At 44.0% G+C, this 21,644-nt stretch overlaps 1 protein-coding gene across 1 annotated transcript in view; it reads right to left on the bottom strand.

The window, feature by feature from the left end:
• The window catches only part of mrc2 (mannose receptor, C-type 2), a 262,300-nt gene extending 244,059 nt beyond the window's left edge, over positions 1–18,241 (bottom strand). Inside the window, exon 1 of the mRNA XM_068013057.1 lies at positions 18,092–18,241. Coding sequence (XP_067869158.1) covers positions 18,092–18,185 — 94 coding nt within the window. The 5' untranslated portion in view covers positions 18,186–18,241. The remainder of the gene's footprint in view (positions 1–18,091) is intronic.
• Between the last annotated feature and the right edge of the window lie 3,403 nt (positions 18,242–21,644).

Raw genomic sequence — 21,644 nt, forward strand, 5'->3', positions numbered from 1 at the left:
CATACAACCCAAGCATGAAAAATGCAACCTGCACACATTAGGAGCTAAAGATCTCCAACATGAACCCAAGTAGAACCAATGTTGAACAGACGCTAGAGGAACTCCAGAATACATAAGATAAGATTGAGCAGTGACTGTCTTGGACAACGATGTACAACTTGTTTCCCATCTAGTTAAGTAAGGGGTATTCTGGGGGATGCTGCACAAGCCAGTAGATCCTCTATAGTTGATGCTCTGCAGGGACTAAGTGAAGATTAGCTACCACTAGGTGTCTATCGTGGCTCAGTGGTATCACTTTTGCCTCTAAATCAGAAAGTTATGGTTCAAGTTCCATTCCAGCACGTAATCCTGGCTGACACTCCACTCCAGTGCAGCACTGATGGAGCACTTCACTGTCAGTGGAGCTGTTTTTCAGATGAGACATTAAACAAGGCCCATTCTTCCCTCTCAAGCGGATGTAAAAGATCCCATGGCACTATTTTAACGAACAGGTGAATTCTCCTGTTCTAGCTAATCAACCAACACCACTGAAAAACAAGACTATTTGTCATTATCTCACTGCTGATTGTGGGAGTTTCCTGTCCATAAATTGGCTGCTGCATTTCCTACATTACAACAGTGACTACACTTCAAAAGTACTTCATTGGCTGTAAAGCGAGTTGAAACGTCCAGAGGTAATGAAAGGTGCTATAGAAATGCAAGTCTTTCTCTTCTGTCTTGCTGTCTAGGGCAAAAGACCCTATTGAACATCCACCCTCTTTCAATAATCAGCTCCTCAGTTAGAATGACTCTAAGCTCAGATGCAATATTTAACCAGCCACCAGCAAGGCTGATCTCCTGTGAGGCAGTGGGATCCCACCTCTGTTAATTAGCACTCACACCTGTAGAAAACCCGTGGGATCAGGGCAGAGGCAGGGACTGTCCTGGCTGACACAACCTCTGCCCTCGAGCAGAAACAGTGTAAGGTTGTCACAAGAGACAAGCTACCCCACCCTTCCTGCTCCAGAAATCCCCTGAACCACCAGCAAGTGGATCATCCAGTGTAAGGGGAACCACAGGACAACAGAACAGGGTCTGCATTGTTGTCTAAGCGCTGAGACAGGACACTATCAAACTAGCAGGATGGTATCAAAGGGAGCAGGAGTGAGCTCCTCGCTGCTTAATGACCCTGTGAGGCATCAGCTGTGGCTCATTTGGCAGCACTCTCATCCGCGTCAAAGGGTCAACAATTCAAGTCCCACTCCAGAGATCAGAGCACAAATCTAGGCTGACACTCCAGTGCAGCACCTTTTGGATGAATCTGCCCTCTCAGGTTGGACGCAAACGACCCCATGGTGCTATTTCGGAGAACAGCAGTGGAGTTCTCACTGGCGTCCTGGCCAATATTAATCCTTCAAATAACATCACTAAAACAGACCTGGTCGTTAGCACATTGCTGTCTGTGGGATCTTGCTGTGCTACTAAGCTTCCTATAGTGTAACAATGACAACACTTCAAAAGTACCTACATTGGCTTTAAAGTGCTTTGAGAGGTCCTGAGGTTGTGAAAGGGGCTACATAAATGCGTTAGTTGTTTTTCCCCCCACTCAGAGGGATTGCTGTCCCATTACATACAATTAGCAAACTCAACATAGGCCGGGATCAAATCTAGACCTTCCCCCTGATTTTTAGGGCTCAGTTCCACAGCCTATAATGGATTCACTCACTAGGAGAGCCATTGTTTTAAAACACAGAATGGGAAAGCTACAACATACACTCTTTGCAAGAGAAAAATCACACAGCTGCAGTAAAGCTGGGGCTCCTGCTCGATCCAACAGAACTGAGCAGGGTCTGTGAAACATCAGCGGACTGTTAGCCCGATAGGGTCCTGCAATCAATTCGCCCAACAAGTACAGTCAAGCAGCATGACAGATAGTGCGACACACTCCCTGACCCCGAGCCCTACACCTGGGGTTAGGGTAGCAGCATGTTTTGGGTGGGCACCCATTCAGTTTGTGGTGTTACCTCAATTGTGGAGGGGGTCATCACTGGGCTGACTGCACCAGCTGAGGATATTAAGCTTTTGAAAAAAGGTTTCATTTCGGATTTGCTCTTTCCCTCAGCAGGCAAACTGGTTTGTAAATTTCAGTGGCTCTGCTTCCACTGTGTCAGCGTGGCACAGTGTGGCACACTGTGGCAGCTTCATGCAGATGTACCCCTCACATGGTTGCAGCCATGGTCTCACCCCATGGCTTTGAGTGATTGTGTAAAATGGGCATTATCCTTATACATGCCTCTCCATCTCATTTCTATTGAAATCAATGGGAGAAGTGCAAAACAGGCAACTGAATTGCATCGCTTGATCTACACAATCACTAAGACAAAATGATCCCCCCCACCCTCCCCCACCCTGAGTTCCTAATGTTGACAAAGAGGCATTAAGTGGAGTTGGTCGTTTCACAAGTGAGAAAATCAACAGTGGAACATCTGAGAAATTGCATTTATTACCCAGTCCTGGTTACCCTGAGGGCAGTGAGTGTCCATTTGGAACCGGAAGCCAAACCAGACCAGGGTAGAAAATAAAAGGGCATTAGCACAGACTGAACAAGGAGCTGTGGTGGCTGTTTTTCACCCCTCCTCCTAAGTCAATGAGAACAAATTCTAGAGCAAGAAATAGTCACTCACCAAATCAAGCTCGCTCCATCCAGAGCCTACAATCATTCTAACATACGAATTAAGAGCAGGAGTAGGCCACTCGGCCCCTCGAACCTGCTCTGCCATTCAACAAGGGCATGACTGATCTGATTGTAACCTCAACTCCACATTCCCACTTACCCCCAATAACCTTTCACCCCCTTGCTCATCAAGAATCTATCTACCTCCGTCTTAAAAATATTTAAAGTTTCTGCTTCCACTGCCTTTTGAGGAACAGAATTCCAAAAACTCATGACCCTCAGAAAAAATTTCTCCTCATCTCGGTCTTAAACGGGCGAGCCCTTATTTTTAAACAGTGACCCTAGTTCTAGATTCTCCCAAAAGGGGAAACATCCTTTCCACATCCACCCTGTCAAGACCCCTCAGGATCTGATATGTTTCAACCAAGTTGCCTCTTACTCTTCTAAACTCCAGAGGATATAAGCCTAGCCTGTCCAACCTTTCCTCATAAGACAACCCGCTCATTCCAGATATTAGTCCAGTAAACCGTCTCTGAACTGCTTCCAACGCATTTACATCCTTCCTTAAATATTGTACACAGTACTCCAGATATGGTCTCACCAATGTCCTGTATAACTGTAGCATAACCTCCCTACATTTGTATTCAATTCCCCTCGCAATAAATGATAACATTCGATTAGCTTTCCTAATTACTTGCTGAACCTGAAAACTAACCTTTTGCAATTCATGCACTAGGACACCCAGATCCCTCTGCAGCTCTCACCATTTGGATAAGAGGCTTCTTTTTTATTCTTCCTGCCAAAATGGACAATTTCACATTTTCCCACATTATACTTCATTTGCCTGATCTTTGCCCACTCACTTAACCTATCAATATCCCTTTGTAGCCTCTTTATGTCCTCTTCACAACTTACTTTCCTACCTATCTTTGTGTCATCAGCAAATTTAGCAACCATACCTTCGGTCCCTTCATCTAAGTCATTTATATAAATTGTAAAAAGTTGAGGCCCCAGCACTGATCCCTGTGGCACACCACTCGTTACATCTTGCCAACCAGAAAATGACCCATTTATGCCTACATCAACACAAGCTCCACCCTGCCACAGTAACATGTTTTAACATGTATCCCTCCATACCCCTCACCATCACCAACTGGCTCCATCAAGAGCCTATGCTTGATCATTCGAACATGGACCCACCCTCCTTCCCTCACTCCATCTAGAAGCAGTGGCTGTTTATTCTCCCATCCCTGTCGATTCTAGTCAATCAAGTCTAATGAAACAGCCAAGGATTTCCAGAAAGACCTGGGAAAACTTCTAATTGGGTAGAATTGTCCAAGATGAAACTTATTAAAAAGAAGTGCAACATTTTATACACAGGCAGAGAGCATGGGGTGGGGGGGCGGTGAGGATACTTGCTCAATGAATGGTACTGAACAAGCTGGGAAAGAGGTCGAAAGAGATATAAGGGGGTGACCATAGATTCCCACATCTAGTCTTCGTAGATCTGGGGTGGGGGGTTGTGAAAAGAGAGAGAGACAGGCAGACAGACAGGAGAAAGAGAGGGAAAGAGACAGGAGAAAGGAGAGAGGAGAAAGGAGAGAGAGAGGAGAAAGAGTGCGAGAGAGAGGAGAAAGCGAGAGAAAGGAGAAAGAGAGCGAGAGAAAGAGAGCGAAAGAGAGACAAAGAGAGAAGAGAGAGGGAGAGAGAGAGAGAGAGAGAGAGAGAAGGAGAAAGGGAGAGAGAGGAGAAAGGAGAGAGAGAGAGAAGGAGAAAGGAGAGAGAGAGAGGAGAAAGGAGAGAGAGAAGGAGAAAGGAGAGAGAGAAGGAGAAAGGAGAGAGAGAAGAGAAAGGAGAGAGAGAAGAGAAAGGAGAGAGAGAAGAGAAAGGAGAGAGAGAAGAGAAAGAGAGGGAGAGGAGAAAGGAGAGAGAGAGAGGAGAAAGGAGAGAGAGAGAGGAGAAAGGAGAGAGAGAGAGGAGAAAGGAGAGAGAGTGAGAAGGAGAAAGGAGAGAGAGTGAGAAGGAGAAAGGAGAGGAGAAAGGAGAGAGAAAGAGAAAGGAGAGAGAGAGGACAAAGAGTGTGTGAGAGAGAGGAGAAAGCGAGAGAGGAGAAATAGAGAGGAGAAAGAGAGCGAGAGAAAGAAGAGAGCGAGAGAGAGGGGGGGGGGAGAGAGAGAGAGGAGAGAGAGAGGAGAAAGGAGAGAGGAGAAAAAGAGAGTGAGAAAGAGAGGGAAAGAGGAGAAAGAGAGAGAGAAAAAGGAGAGAGAGAGAGAAAAAGAGAGAGAGAGAGAGAAAAAGAGAGAGAGAGAGAGAAAGAAGGAGAGAGGGAGAGAGAGGGAGAGAGAGAGGAGAAAGAGAGAGGAGAGGGAGAGGAGAGAGAGAAGGAGAAAGAGAAAGGAGAGAGAGGAGAAAGGAGAGAGAGAGGAGAAAGGAGAGAGGAGAAAGGAGAGAGAGAGAGGAGAAAAAGAGAGAGGAGAAAGAGAGAGAGAGGAGAAAAAGAGAGAGGAGAAAGAGAGAGAGAGGAGAAAGGAGAGAGAGAGAGGAGAAAGGAGAGGGAGAGGAGAGGGAGAAGGAGAAAGGAGAGGTAGAGAGAGAGAGAGAGAAGCTGAAAGAGAGAGAGGAGAAAGTGAGAGAGAGAAGCTGAAAGAGAGAGTGAGAGAGAAAGAAAGAGAGAGAGAGAGAGAGAGAAGGCGAAAGAGAGAGAGAGAGAGAGAGAAGGCGAAAGAGAGAGAAAGAGAGAAGGCGAAAGAGAGAGAAGGCGAAAGAGAGAGAGAAGGCGAAAGAGAGAGAGAAGGCGAAAGAGAGAGAGAAGGCGAAAGAGAGAGAGAAGGCGAAAGAGAGAGAAGGCGAAAGAGAGAGAAGGCGAGAGAGAGAGAGAGAGAGCGAAAGAGAGGGAGAAGACGAAAGAGAGGGAGAAGACGAAAGAGAGAGCGAGAGAGAGAGAAGAAGGCGAAAGAGAGAGAGAGTGAGAGAGAGAAGGCGAGGGAGAAGGCGAAAGAGAGGGGGAAGAGAAGACGGAGATTTTAGTTTGCAGAAACTATATTTTCAAAACACAGTTTTACTATTTATCTTTATTTTGGAAAAGTCTCAAACTTTTTTCATAATTTACTGACCCAGATCCTCAGGGAGCAGGAGAACAAGAGGGGCCAGCAGGTCTGGCTGAGGGAAGGTGAAGGAGCAGATTCAGGACAGACGCCAGGAGGTATTTCTTTACCCGGAGGATGATGTGCAGTTGCAGAGCAGGAAGAGAGGTCAGAGCCAGGACACTAACCATTTACAAAACAGCTGGGGCGCAGTAATAGGAAGACACTGGGGATGGTTTTGAGAGGGGCTCAGATTCTTTACCCAGACCTACCTGGTGATTGATGATTTTAAAATATTTGTACTAAATAAAAGTGGCTTTTAGAAGCTCCCTGCTTGCTGCAATTACCATCCAAATAGGTTTCATCTGCCACTGCAGTGTGTTTTCTTACCGCGTGTCTAAACGTGATCTGGTATCTATAATCCACGGCTGAAAGGGAGTACAATAGAGAGACAAATGTTTCAAATATATTAGATAAGTACATAATTACTGTCTCTCTTCAGCCCCACCTGTACCTCTGCAGGTTTCTCCCTGCCTATGCTAGGTTTCTGTTGCTCAACTATTGCAGCCCTCCCCAGTACCTGATGACCCAGTAACAGAAGATGCAGTCGAACAGTGCATGTCCATAACACCAGTCACAGCTCTCAACTTCTGTATCTTCACCGGTTCCAGTCGCACACTTTCAATTTTGAGAATTTAAGATCGGATGTCAAGGCCTGTGTTATGTGTTGTGTAGTATAATGTTTCTGGGTAGATTATGTATATAGACTTTAAGCATCATCACAGGATGTGATGTCACGAGTCTGAACCTCATGTTGCTCAGTGTTCATGTAGATACCTTATAGATAGGAACCTGTAAATAAACTCCTGTTATTTTGACACAAAGTCAAATATCCTCATTTAATATTAACAGCACATTGACCAGTATAGTACATGTTTGACTGGGTAGAGGAGTGGTTTGGGATCTTTTGATCTGGCTATCACTCGATCCGATCTACTGCCAATTACAACTTGCATTTATATATCGCCTTTAACATAGAACATCCCAAGGCACTTCATGGGATCGTTATCAGATAAAATTTGACAACAAGCCACATAAGGAGATATTAGGACAGGTGACCATAAAATTGGTCAAAGAGGCAATTTTCCAGGAGGGTCTTAAAAGGAGGAAAGAGAGACGGAGAGGTACTGTGGATTTCTGTATTTTAACATATTTTGTATTTTAACATATCGCAATATATTAACATATCGCAATATATTAACAAACTCTTAAAAGTGCTGGTCATGCTTTTTAAGGAATTAATATATATATATAACAAGAAAAAGAAGCTTGCCTGTGTAGAATGGTGAGATAATGCTTAACTAGAACAGTCTGAGGTTAAAGGTGCATCCTGTTATCATGTAAAGAGCAATGGTACGTCTGTTAAAACTTGCTTATGCGACATAAAGAAAGAAACTATGTATTAACCTCGCATTGTGTACATGCAGATTTAAAAAAAAAGATTACAGACCACCTGATGTCTTAGAATTAAGCAACTACCCCTTTTGTATGTATAAAAGATGTACTAAAATTCTGTTCAGGGAGTCAGTCTGACCAGGAACCAAGTGTGGTATCCTGAGCAGCCTACTCCCAAGCATGCTTGAATAAAATACTGCTTTGCTTCTAACAATCAGTGTATTTGAGTTATTGATAAAGTCGTTAGATTCGACAGTACAGGGAGGGAATTCCAGAGTTTAGGGCCTAGATATCAAGGCTTCAGGATGAACATGTGTTCTTAAATCACTGATCACTCAACACACAAACTTTATTATATTCAGTAGTTTTTGACAGGACTATTCTCAATGCATGATAGAAACTCCGCTAGTTGTCTTGTGATCTTCAATGCTGATTTCATTATAAAGATGTCAGTAACTCCTTCATGCAAAATAGCGTGCAAATGCACGGCCCCACAAAGAAGTGAAAGTATCAAACTCACTAGTACTTCCAGTGAAGCATCGTACATCAGAGTTCAGACACTCGATCGTCAGCTTGCTTCCCTGAATGGTTATCTATAGTATCAGACCTGGCTCAGTGGGTAGTAGCACACTTGCCCCTGAGTTAGAAGGTTGTGTGTTCAAGCCCTGCTCCTGAGAATTGAGCACAAAATCCAGGCGGACACCACAGGGCAGTACTGAGGCAGTACTGAGGGAGTCCTGTGGCAGTACTGCGCTGTTGGATTTGCATCCTTCGGATGAGATGTTAAACCAAGGCTGCTCTTCCTCTCTCAAGCGGATGTAAAAGATCCACAGTACAGTTTAAGAGCAGGCGAGTTCTCCCTCGTGTCCTGGCCAATATTTATCCCTCACCCAACAGTAAAAAAAAGATTATCACTATCATTATCACATTGTTGTTTGTGGGAGCTTGCTGCGTGCAAATTGGCTGCTGCATTTCCTACATTACAACAGTGACTACACTTCAAAAGTGCTTCATTGGCTGCAAAGCTCTTTGGAATGTCCTGAGATTGTGAAAGGTGCTATAAGAATGCAAGTTTTTTCTTTATAGCACTCCACACTATGGGAGAAGAGGGACAAAAGCTGCCAGGGGATTCACTCTCTTGGCCAATGGTATCGTTATGAATGTTAAGATAGCAGGAGGATCAGCGTTGGCTCTGATGTCTCTTATAGGAGTCTGCAGACACTGTCCAGGAGCACGTAAAAGACATTTAAACCAAGTGACAGGTGCGTATAGCTCCCCGGTAGCAGCTGTGAAATAGCAGTATAGATTAATGCAGAGATTAGACACACATGTAAATGCAGAGTGGTTTTAATCAGGGATTTCAGTTTTCATATGGATTGGGATAAGCAGACTAGCTTGTGTCAGAGAGGTAGTGAATTTCTAGAACCAACAAGGGGGCAGGGCAAATTAGATTTAGCAAAGAGTAACAAACCAGATTAAATTCACAGCCTAACAGTGTGTGAACATTTATATAATAGTGATCATATGATGATCAAGTTCAATGTGTTGTTTGAAAGGGAGAACCATGAAATAGCTACTAAGGTTCTAGGTAAGGCTGACTCCAATGCAATGAGACTGAGACTGTCCACTAGGCAAATCTGCTAATGGATATGAGAACAGATCAATGGGAAGTGTTCAGAAAAGAATCTGATAAGGGTATAAAGTGGTTCGGTGACTTAGGAGCAAAGAGCTCTACTTGCCAGAAAGGACAGTCATGGCTGACTAAAAAGGTAAGAGACAACTTCAAACTAAAAGATAAAGCATAAACAGTGCAAAAAACCCCCACAGATCCTGACAAATGAGAAAGATACAAAGAACAAAAGGTGACAAAAGCAGATAGTAAGAGCGATAAAAAGGGATATGAAAAAAACTTGCAAGAGATATCAAAATCACACAATGTTTACATTTATACCAGGAAAACAGTGGTGGTCAGAGCAACGTGGGCCTATTGACAACTGAACAGTGATGGATTGCAAACGAAAATAAGGAAAATGCAGGCATGCTGAGTAATTACTTTGTGTCAGTATTTACAGTGCAGGAACTGGTCAGCAGGCTGAATATTCCAAGGAAGCTAATAGTAAATCAGGGACAGGGACTCACCAAAATTAACATAAGTAAATTAATAGTAATGAAGAAAACAATGGCACTAATGGGAAATAAATCCCGAAGACCAGATGGTTTCCGTCCCAGGGATTTACAGGAAGGGGAGAACGGTGCAGTTGCCTCAACTATAATCTAGGGAGAGGGGGAATCTGGGGAAGTGTGGTCCAGTTAGCCTAAGCATCTGTTGTTGGGAAATCACTAGACTCTATAGTTAAGGAACGGGTGACTGAACGCCTTGAAAATTTTCAGCTGAGCAGAAAGATGGATTTGTAAAAGGTACGTCATGCCTGACGAACGAAGAGGTGACTACAGTAGTGGACAGGGGAATGTCTATGGATGTTATTTATGTGGAATTCCAGAAGGCATTTGATAAAGTGCCTCATAAGACAGTTAGCTAAAGTTCAAGCTTATGGAATTGAAGGCAAATTATTGACCTGATTAGGATATTGACTTAGCAGCAAGAGACAGAGTAGGGATACTGGGCAGGATGGGACTAGTAATGACCCACAGGAATCTGTGTTGGAGTCTCATCTATTCACCATATATATTAATGACTTAGATGACGGGATAGAGAGCCAGATATCCAATTTTGCCAATGACACAAAGACATGTGGCATTGTAAGCAGTGTAGATGGAAGTATAAAATTATAAAAGATATTAATAGACTGAATAAATGAGGAAAAGGGTGGCAAATGGATTTCAATATAAGCCAAGTTTGAAGTCATCCATGTGGGACCCAAAATAAACAGGACAGAGTACTTTCTAAATGGTGAAAAGCTAGAAACAGTGGAGCTCCAAAGATACTTGGATACACAGATCATTAAAATGTCATGGTCAGGTATTGAAAATAAGCAAAAATGTTAATGGAATGCTGGCCTTTATAGAAGACCTAGAATACAAGGGGGTAGAAGTTATGCTACAGCTCTACAAAGCCCTAGTTAGACTACATCTGAAGTACTGTGTTCAGTTTTGGGCACCTTATCTTGGGAAGGCTGTACTGGCCTTTGAGGGAGTGCAGCATAGATTTACAAGAATGATACCTGGACTCCAAACTTAAATTCAGAGGAGAGATTACACAAACTGGGATTGTATTCCCTGGAATTTAGAAGGTCAAAGGCGATTTTGAAAGATAGTTTCAAGATATTAAGGGGAACTGAGTTTTTCTCTATCTATTTTATTTCTGCTGGTTGGGAAGGCTAGAATTAGAGGACATAGCCTAAACCATGAAAGCCAAGCCTTTCAGGAGTGAAATTAAGAAACACTTCTACATGCATATGGCACTGGATGCTGGGTCACTTGTTAATTTTATCTGTGACTTTTGTTTACTAAAGGTATTAAGGGATATGTGATAAAGGCAGATACATAGAGTTAAGTCACAGATCAGCCATAATCTCACTGAATGGTGGAACAGGCTCGAGGGGCTGAATGGCCCACTCCTGTTCCTATGCCTATAATCAACTTCTAGAAATCACTTTTAGGGGCTCATTTTCCAGTGGTCAGTGTAGAACCCGACCTGTTGTTAGCCCACATCAGAAAATGGTAGACACATACCTGGGCTTTATGAACATGTCCGAGCTGTGGGTGACATTCCTCACTCCCAGATGTTAGGAAATTAAGGCCTTAGTCGTCTTTGGGCCTGGAAATTTAGCCACTTTAAACAAAATTCGTGGAAGATATTCTGATTGTATTTTAGTCTTAGCCTGCAGGCCAAGGTGGGGGGGTGGGTGGGGGGGTGGTGGAAGGTGGGGTCATTATGCTCAGTTTAGTCTTCCCTTTCTAAGTTTTCCTCCTGGAATGTTTTTCAATATTTGTGCTTCTAAAAATGTCTCAATTATTGGTCCTGTCCGCCTGCTGCTCTGGAAATTAGGCCTGGGGTTTGAGGGTGGTGGTGGGGGGGGGGGGGGGGGGGGGGGGTGGTGGTGGCTTAAACCGCTGGGTGGGAAGTGGTTGAGAATCGAGAGGCCCGAAGGGCAAGTGGTGGGAATGGCGACTGAGCTGTTCAGTGGATGTCCCACAATTGGGATGGGGTTTGGGGTGGGGCGCGGGGAGAGGGTGTGAGTTCAGGGCAGGGGAGCCGTAAGATTTCCTCCCAGTAAAGTAAAAGGAAACAATATTTTTGGGTCTTGTCCAACCACGATCCATTTCCTTGCTGGGCTGGGCCTGGCGGGAAACTCAGTGTCACTTCTTGCTCAGTCCTTCTTAAAAATTGCAGTCAGGTCCAGATGACGTTATTGTGATCTGATGCATATGCTAAGAAGGACCCTGCTGGATTTGGGTAGGTGTCCCTGTTGCCTGCTCAGGACAGTGGCTGAAAATCTAACTGGGTTAAGTCTAAGTGCCCACACACTTTGTTTCTACCATTAAAAATCATCCCCATTGTTTCATTGCACTCACAATTCATCGTGAAACCACAAACAATGCTGAGAAATACTAAACTGGGCTTGAATGAATACAGACATTGCATTCGTTTGGTTCGGTTCCTAACATCTGGTCCAGAAGCTGTGGAGAAGGGTCAGTCCTGATTTAGTCTGATGGATCATTTTGATCTTAGTTCTTGATCTTGAATTATACTTCAATTTTTGTAAGAAATTTAGTTCCATCTTTGATAGTATTTCATCCCAACATTGTCAGATTAAATGAGTGTTTAAAACTGTGACAGATGGAATTCAATGTGGGGAAGTATGACATCATCCACTTTGGGGCTAAGAAAGACAGACTCGAGTGTTTTCTAAATGGTGCAAAGCTATAACTATGGAGGAGCAGAGAGATTTAGGGGTTCATATACAGAAACCATTCAAAACTAGTGGACAGGTACAAAACATAATTTTAAAGGCTAATAGAATGTTAGAATAGAATCTCAAGTGGACTGGAATACAAAGGAAGTTGTTCCACTGTTACATAGAACTCTGGTTAGAACAATCTGGAGTACCGTGCAGCTCAGGAAGGATGTATTGACCTTGGAGGGAGTGTAGATTCACCAGATTGATACTGCGCTAAAATGGTTAAATTGTGTGGCAAGGTTGCATAGACCAGGCATTTATTCCCTGGAGTGCAGAAGATTGAGGGGTGATATAATTGGGGTGTTTAAGATGATTAAAGGATTTTTAAAAAGTAATTCTTGGGATGTGAGCATCACAGGCAAAGCTAGCATTTATTGCCCATCTCTAATTGCCCTTGAGCAGGGGTTGGTGAGCCGCCTTCTTGAACCACTGCAGTCCATGTGCTGTGGGTATGCCCACAGTGATTTCTGTAGCGGTGTGATACAACTGAGTGGCTTTCTAGGCTATTTCAGAGGGCAGTTAAGAGTCAACCACATTGCTGTGGATCTGGAGTCACATGTAGGCCAGACCAGGTAAGGATGGCAGATTTCCTCCCCTAAAGGACATTTGTGAACTAGATGGATTTTTAGTAGTAGTAGTTTCATGATCATTATTAATGAGATTAGCATTTTATTCCAGATTTATTACTTGTTTGAATTCAAATTCCCATAGCTGCTGAGGTGGAATTTGAACTCATGTCTCCAGAGCATTGGTCCAGATTACTCCAGTAACATTACCACTATGCTGCCATACCCCATTTGATAGGGTAGATAGAGAGAAATTATTTCCTCTGTTGGGCGAGTCCTGAACAAGGAGGAATAACCTTAAAATGCGAGCTCGGACATTCAGGTGTAAAGTCAGGAAGCACTTCTTCACACAAAGGGTAGTGGAAATCTGGAACTCTTTTCCCCAAAATGCTGTTGAGGCTGGGAGTCAACTGAAAAGTTCAAAACTAAAATTGATAAATTTACGCCAGGATATTAATTGTTTAGATACAGCTCAGCAATGGCCTAGTAGAATGGTGGAACAGGCTCAAGGACTGAATGACCATCTTGTACTCTCATTTTCCTAACTATTAGTTAGTGATTAAAAACAAAATCATTTATTGAATTATTTACCACCTGATTATAATTTTTAAGAAAACAGTTGCCTGTGGGTCTGTGCTCCAGCCTTCAGTCAGTAGTCTGATAATCCTGTCATCAGTACCTCAGACACAGCTGTCCCCTGCTCCAAAGGGTGCGTACCTGCGCACTACAGAACAGCGCACTCTAGTGTATCATTTGCTATGTTACGACTGAGGAGTGCACTGTTTATTCTAGTCCCACCACTCCACAGGTCACAACATATATTTAACTTTTTCCCACTTACCGATACAGTCAATCATATACCCTATTTTTCCCAGAATAGAACGTACTAACCAGGTTTCTTTAATGAACAACAAAATTATCAGTTTATTATAAAACAGGTTCTAACCAGTAATGAAGTAAAGCATAAACACACATTGAAATTTTTAAAGTTCCCTTTTTACCTTACACACACGACACACAGGTTCACCGGAAAAATATAAGGGATTTTCGATCAGAGCTCTGTTACAGACAATAAAAAACTTGGGCTGAATACTTGCTTATTCCTGAAGAAAACAGCAGATGAGATATATTGTGTTCCAAAAACTGGCATACAGTCTAACATCTGAGTACACATAGACGGGTCACTGAGATCTTTTAGAACAGTTCTTTGCAGGCGGCGTTGAGAATTAATTTAGCAGGTTTTTTTTTCCAAAGACAGGAGACAAGGTGAATTGACACAGTGGACTTCTCAGGGTCTTTTAGAGAGTTGCTGGAAAGAGAGATGGTTGTGGTCTTCTCTCCTTTCTTGACACTTCAACAGCAGGCTAAATTTATCCCATTCCAGAAGGTAAAACACACTGACACTGCAACCAAAAGCTTGTGAGTTTGCTGCCCTCTCAGATGTGTGCTGTTGGTCCCAGGCTTGTCCAATCAAGGGGCGCAACTGATTTCTCTGCCCACATCTTCCCCTCTTACCAGGGTTTATGTTCTATTTTTAACTTGAGCCATGTAACAACTAGTAAACATTGTTGCCAAATTAGTTCTTTCAGTGCCCTCTTGAAAAAAAAGTTGGTCCAACATTTATTCAGTTTGAGTATGAATTCCTCAAAAAAATATTTTAACAAAGAAACAGAATCACTTTCATAACAATTACAATATATGGAGTGTGCAGTGGTCACTCCAGGAAGTTTCCAGTTGTAATAAAACTCACCAGCGGCACTACAGTACAACTCAAGGACTTCCCCATTAGTGTCTAGTCCTTCACTCCTGAATGAGATACCCAGAAATAGACTTACCTAGGGTGGCCACAGCCAGAGGCCAAGGATACTGGACACCAGATCCAGCAGACCAGCAGCATGGGGGAAAAAGACATCACCCTGCACAGAGATGACATCATCACTGTCAGGCAAGCCCCCCACCTACCAAGACTGAGGCACACACTATTTCACCACATGAACATTAAAACTTAAAACTGCAAGCTCCTGACTGGAAGGACATTTGCACAGGACCAGACAGTGTTGAAATAAAGGAACCAGTCCGCGCCCCAAAACACAGACGAGACCTGGTCAAACCAGTCGGTCACATGACCACCTGCTGGCCAACTAGGGGAGTTTTAAATTGGAAAAACAGAATTTGAACTGAGAAAGCTATGTGCTCCCAGTTGGAACAGAACCTCCTCTCCAGTCCTCCCTGCCTCCGTCTCTTTCCCACAGAACTGAATCTTGTGAAAACATCTGAACCTCAAAGAGAGAAAAGTCTCCTATGTGAACAAGGTTTCAGAAGAACACTGGGCCCCGAACAGCAAGACTACCTACAATCAAGTGAGCTTGAAGCACAACAACAAAAAAAAACCCCCGTTAGAGACTGCCTCAAACCTTTCACCTTGTAATTTCGTCTTCTCTTTTCTGTCCCTATCTGCATGTGTATATCGCATGTGCATGCGAGAGTGGGCGCGTTATATATCCGTAGGTGTCAACTGTATTAGAGTTTAAGTTTTAATAAAATTTCATCTTTCTTCTTTAAACCTCAGAAAACCTGAGTGAATTGGTTTCTTTGTCTCATAATTGGAAAGCTGTGAACAAGGATTCACAAAAGGGGAGCTCAAAACACAGTGTGCTAAAATTAAACCCTGTTACAATAAGACCAGGTGAAGACAGTAACAGACCCCGAGACACCTTTCTCACCTGGTCATAACAATCACACATAGAGATGACATCATCACAGAGATGATGTCATCACACAGAGGTGACGTCATCACACATAGAGATGACATCATCATGGTCCACCTATCCACATGCCTGCAACTAAAAATATGCACCAGGACCACCTGTGTTTGTGAGTATAATGGATTAAATTCAAGTGAAAAACATTGATGAGAACAGCAATCTGAATCTCGGTGGATTCCTGGCTAGTCATTGTCCTTTAGACTCCTGTATTTTGTGAAATTACTTTAGGTGCATGCAGGCTTCAATATAGATAAAGCACAGCACATATCTCAGAGTCCAGGTTGGGTTATAACTGTGCAAGTTCTGCTGTCAGTTTATATGATCGGAAGCCCCTAGATATGTGCATTCCAAAGTAGTGCTCCCTCTACCTGGGGTGTTCCACTCCTGGCAGTTCACGCCAACCTGCCTGTTGTTTTGGTTCAGTCCAAGTTGCATTGCTATCTTCACTCCAAATGACTCCTCATTACACCCAGAAAACCAGTGTGCAACCTCACACAGTACTTTCTGGACTAACGCACTCAGTTACTCACACTGATGCCACATCCACGACAGCTTCATACGAAGTGTTACAAAACACTTAGACAGTCCATGGAGCTATGGGGGTATGAACAAGAGAACGTGATCACAAAGAGTAAAATGCTCACCACCAATTCACTGAAGAGCCATGAGGCTGATTCCTAAAAGGAATGGGTAGGAAAATTGGGATTCTTCAATCTTTATTCTTTAATCTTCACACAAAGGGCATTGGAAATCTGGCACCATCTCTCACAAAAAAGCTGTCAGGGCTGGGGGTCAATTGAAAATCTCAAAACTGAGACTGATAGATTTTTGTTAGATAAGGGTGTTAAGGGATATTGAACCAAGGCAGTTGAATGCCAGAACAAGCTCGAGGGGCTGAATGGTCTCCTACCTCTCTGAAAGTAGCTAACGAGAAGGGGACCTAAAGAGGTAGATGATGAAACTAATTGGGACAGCAAAACAATGTGGGGCCGCTTTAAAGTTAAACAGCAACTGCAAGTTAAAAAGCCTCACATCCAAACTGGGAAAAGACAAGTTTAGGAATAATGTAATAAAACATTTCTTCACACAAAGGTGAGTAATATCTGGATTGGGGTCTGGGTGAGATACTGAAGGCAAAATCTCAGGAGTCATTCAGAGATGGGGAGGGGGGTGGGGGGAGCTGTAGGTTTCTGTGGAATAGTGAAAATAATGAGCCAAATGTAGTTATCTTTGTGATCATTGTCTCAGGTGACAATCACACCAAACCCATGCCTCACTGGTTCAATACCCAGCTGAGATTCACTGAAACACAGTGCCCTCACCTGTTGCCACTCCTTTATACCAATGACTAAACACTATTAACACATGGCCCCGGCTGCAATACTCGGCACATGGTTAAAGTGAGGCCCCCGTCTGCCCTCTCAGGTACATGTAAAAGATCCCACAGCACTATTTTGAAGAGAAGCAGGGGGTGTTCTCTCTGCAGTCCTGGCCAATATTTACCCAGCAACCATCAACAAAAAAAAAAGATTGCCTGGTCACTATCATGTTGTTATTTGTGGGAGCTTGCTGTGCACAATTGTTGCTGTGTTTCTGACAATTAACAGGAAGTACACTTCAAAAGTACTTTACTGCCTATAAAATCCTGGGCTTGTGAAAGGCGGTAGAGAAAAGCAATTTCTTTGCTTTAACTCCTTGCCAGGTGGGCTGACCGGACAACAGTAATGGCAGCTCCATCCTGCCAACACATCTTAAAAGGGGCAAGAGATTGTTACCTGGGCAAGATGTGTCACCTTATATCCAGAGACTGGCGCAATGGAATAACTTGTAATGGCATTTGGTACCTGGTCTCAAAAGTTTTTAAAAATAAAAACAAAACATAAAAAACAGTTTGCACCACCGACAGTATAATGTTTCCCTCAACACGTGGTGTGTCACAGGAGTCAAGACAGCAAGAGGTCTTTGTCAACTGGCAGCGAAGTTGTGTTTAAAAACTCCTGAGGAAATAATGCTCCCACCCCCAACATTTCATTAGTCTGCTGCAAATGGTGGGCCCCACCAACACGTCATGGAGATATAAGGGTCAGTGAACCCAGTTAAAGAAGGAACCTGCAGCTGCACAGGATCAACATGGGTCTGTCTGTCTGTGCTGCCCAAACATTACCAACCACTGGCCTGGCTACTTCACTCAGGCATTTCTCCCTTTTAAAGGGCCAAGCTGGATGGTGATGTTCAGGGGATTGGGAGGCAGCCTGTCAGTCAGCCAGGCTGTTTAATAAAAAGGCAGTGTCAGTATTAAAACACCTTCTCCACAATCTGCAGCCCCTTCCAACACTTTGATTTCTTGCCTAAAAGACAAATCAGTCTCTTCCCCTCCCCCCTCATCACAAAAAAAAGTCACATCTGTTTTTACTCAGTTCAGGACATTCCTACTGCTGGATCCAGCCATGAAACTTAACTTTATTTCACAAAATTAAGGGTGCAGCGTCAGCAAAGGCGAATTAAAGGCAGCGAGTGGCTGTGAAATGACTGAAAAGAGGATTGCAATGAACATTTAAAGACAAAAAAAAAAGTTTGCTGCCCGCTTTTGTTGTTTGTTTGGCAGCGGGCAGTTAAAAGTCTGAATGAAAAGCTTTTCTTTTCTTACCTGAGCTGGCACAGTGCAATCCTGCGAGGAGGAGGAGAAGGCAGACAGTGTCCAGCCTGGCGAGGGGAGGCTGGCAGCGGGTCCCGGTGCCCATGGCTGGTGGGGACGAAGAGGTCGGGGAAGCCTCAGTGCGATCCGAACTGAGCCCCGGCTGTGTCCGAATGGTTGAAAAACTCGGAGAGAAGAGGCAGATACTGTGCGTCAGCAACAGTCCCGCAGAGCCAGAGCGCCACTCCGCAAACTTACTTCCACCCTGCAGCAGCTCTGCACAAACAGGGAACATCTCTTACCCTCTTTATTCCAATCAACTCACTCTTGCAATTATTTGCACTGCTTCTCCATTTAAAAAAAGTTATTTACAGGAAGAAAATCTGTTTTCAATAAAGAATAAGCTCCAGGAAGTTCGCATTCTGCAACTTGCAGGTTGGTAGGTAAATTGGCCATTATAAATTGTCACTAGTATAGGTAGGTGGTAGGGAAATATAGGGACAGGTGGGGATGTTTGGTAGGAATATGGGATTAGTGTAGGATTAGTATAAATGGGTGGTTGACGGTCGGCACAGACTCGGTGGGCCGAAGGGCCTGTTTCAGTGCTGTATCTCTAATCTAATCTAATTGTTGAAATTTCAAAAGGGAGTTGACTAGATAATACACTTTTACAATGAAACTGCCGGGGTTGGAATTTCACATCCTCTCTTTTCCGGGCAGTTTTTATAAATGGGCTTCAACTGGGGAGGGACTACAATTTAAATGAGTGAAATGTCAGATACTTCCAAGGCCCCTCACCCATCCCTAATTGCCCTTGAGAAGGTGGTGGTGAGCTGCCTCCTTGAACTGCTGCAGTCCATGTGAGGTAGGTACACCCACAGTGCTGTTAGGAAGGGAGTTCCAGGATTTTGACCCAGTGACAGTAAAGGAACGGCGATATAGTTCCAAGTCAGGATGGTGTGTGGCTTGGAGGGGAACTTGCAGGTGGTGGTGTTCCCATGCATTTGCTGCCCTTGTTCTTCTAGTTGGTAGTGGTCGCGGGTTTGGAAGGTGCTGTCTAAGGAGCCTTGGTGAGATTTTGCATCTTGTAGATGGTACACACTGCTGCCAGCCACTGTGTGATGGTGGTGGAGGAAGTGAATGTTTGTAGATGGGGTGCCAATCAAGCAGGCTGCTTTGTCCTGGATGGTGTCGAGCTTCTTGAGTGTTGTTGGAGCTGCACCCATCCAGGCAAGTGGAGAGTATTCCATCACACTCCTGACTTGTGCCTTGTTGATGTTGGACAGGTTTTGGGGAGTCAAGAGGTGAATTACACGCTGCAGGATTCCTAGTCTCTGAACTGCTCTTGTAGCCGCTGTATTTATATGGCTACTCCAGTTCAGTTTCTGGTCAATGGTAACCCCTAGGGTGTTGATAGTGAGGGATTCAGTGATGTTAATGCCATTGAATATGAAGGGGAGATGGTTAGATTCTCTCTTGTTTGAGATGGTCATTGTCTGGCACTTGTGTGGCACAAATATTATTTACCACTTATCAGTCCAAGCCTGGATATTGTCCAGGTCTTGCTGCATTTCTACACGGAGTGCTTCAGTATCTGAGGAGTCACGAATGGTGCTGAACATTGTGCAATCAGCGAACATCCCCACTTCTGACCTTATGATTGAAGGAAGGTCATTGATGAAGCAGCTGAAGATGGTTGGGCCTAGGACACTACCCTGAGAACTCCTGCAGTGATGTCCTGGAGCTCAGATGATTGACCTCCAACAACCACAACCATCTTCCTTTGCGCTAGGTATGACTCCAACCAGTGGAGAGTTTTCCTCCTGATTCCCATTGACTTCAGTTTTGCTGGGGCTCCTTGATGCCATACTCGGTCAAATGCTGCCTTGATATCAAGGGCAGTCACTCTCACCTCACCTCTTGAGTTCAGCTCTTTTGTCCATGTTTGAACCAAGGCTTGAATGAGATCAGGAGCTGAGTGGCCCTGGCGCAACCCAAACTGAGTGTCAGTGAGCAGGTTATTGCTCAGCATGTGCCTCTAGATAGCAGTGTCAACAACACCTTCCATCACTTTACAATTGAGAGTAGACTGATGGGGTGGTAATTGACCGGGTTGGACTTGTCCTGCCTTTTGTGTACAGGACATACCTGGGCAATTTTCCACATTGCAGGGTAGATGCCAGTGTTGTAGCTGTACTGGAACAGCTTGGCTAGGGGCGCAGCAAGTTCTGGAGCACAGGTCTTCAGTACTATTGCTGGAATATTGTCAGGGCCCATAGCCTTTGCAGTATCCAGTGCCTTCAGTCGTTTCTTAATATCACGCGGAGTGAATCGAATTGGCTGAAGTCTGGTATCTATGATGCTGGGGACTTCAGGAGGAGGCCGAGATGGATCATCAACTCTGCACTTCTGGCTGAAGATTGTTGCAAATGCTTCAGCCTTGTCTCTCGCACTGATGTGCTGTGCTCCCCCATCATTGAGGATGGGGATATTTGTGGAGCCACCTCCTCCAGTCAGTTGTTTAATTGTCCACCACCATTCATGACTGGATGTGGGAGGACTGCAGAGCTTAGATCTGATCCGTTGGTTATGGGATCGCTTAGCTCTGTCTATTGCATGCTGCTTATGCAGTTTGGCATGCAGGTAGTCCTGGGTTGTAGCTTCACCAGGTTGACACCTCATTTTGAGGTATGCCTGGTGCTGCTCCTGGCATGGCCTCCTGCACTCTTCATTGAACCAGGGTTGGTCTCCTGGCTTGATGGTAATGGTAGTTTGGGGGATATGCCGGGCCATGAGGTTACAGATTGTGGTTGAGTACAACTCTGCTGCTGCTGGTGGCCCACAGCGCCTCATGGATGCCCAGTTTTGCATTGCTAGATCTTTTCAAAATCTATCCCATTTAGCACGGTGATCGTGCCACACAACACGGTGGACGGTATCCTCAATGTGAAGGCAGGACTTCGTCTCCACAAGGACTGTGCGGTGGTCACTCCTACCAATACTGTCATGGACAGATGCATCTGCAGCAGGCAGATTGGTGAGGACGAGGTCAAGTATATTTTTCCCTCTTGGTTCCCTCACCACTTGCAGCAGACCCAGTCTAGCAGCTATGTCATCATCTCCAACTGCGTGACAATGGAAAATCTCTGGAACTTCAAACCTTAGTAAAAGGTTGGGGATTTGTATGAAGTATTTTATGACTTTAACCTCTTGTAGGGATTAAACCAGATCAGGTGCAAATGAATCTTCTTTAATTAAATTCAAACCAGACAAATTCTTAAACACTTAGTTGGGTCCAAAGAATTGCAGTAGCTTTCCCTCAAAGAAAAAAAACCAAGAGAGAATTTTACCATCTTTCGGATAGCCTATTTCTAATATTTTTATGGCTAAGCCATAAATATCCCAGATATTATAAGGAAAACTCTCTTCAATACGTACTTCTCCACTTAAAGAGACACAGAGAGGGGGTTCTTGTAGTTGTATACAGAATATTACATGAGACGATTTATTAACGTTGATAGATTTATTAAAGAATTTAACATGCAATACACTTCTAAGTGGATAA

This window comes from Heterodontus francisci, chromosome 33 (genome assembly GCF_036365525.1).
Source record: "Heterodontus francisci isolate sHetFra1 chromosome 33, sHetFra1.hap1, whole genome shotgun sequence".
In the NCBI taxonomy this organism is placed as follows: Eukaryota; Metazoa; Chordata; class Chondrichthyes; order Heterodontiformes; family Heterodontidae; genus Heterodontus; species Heterodontus francisci.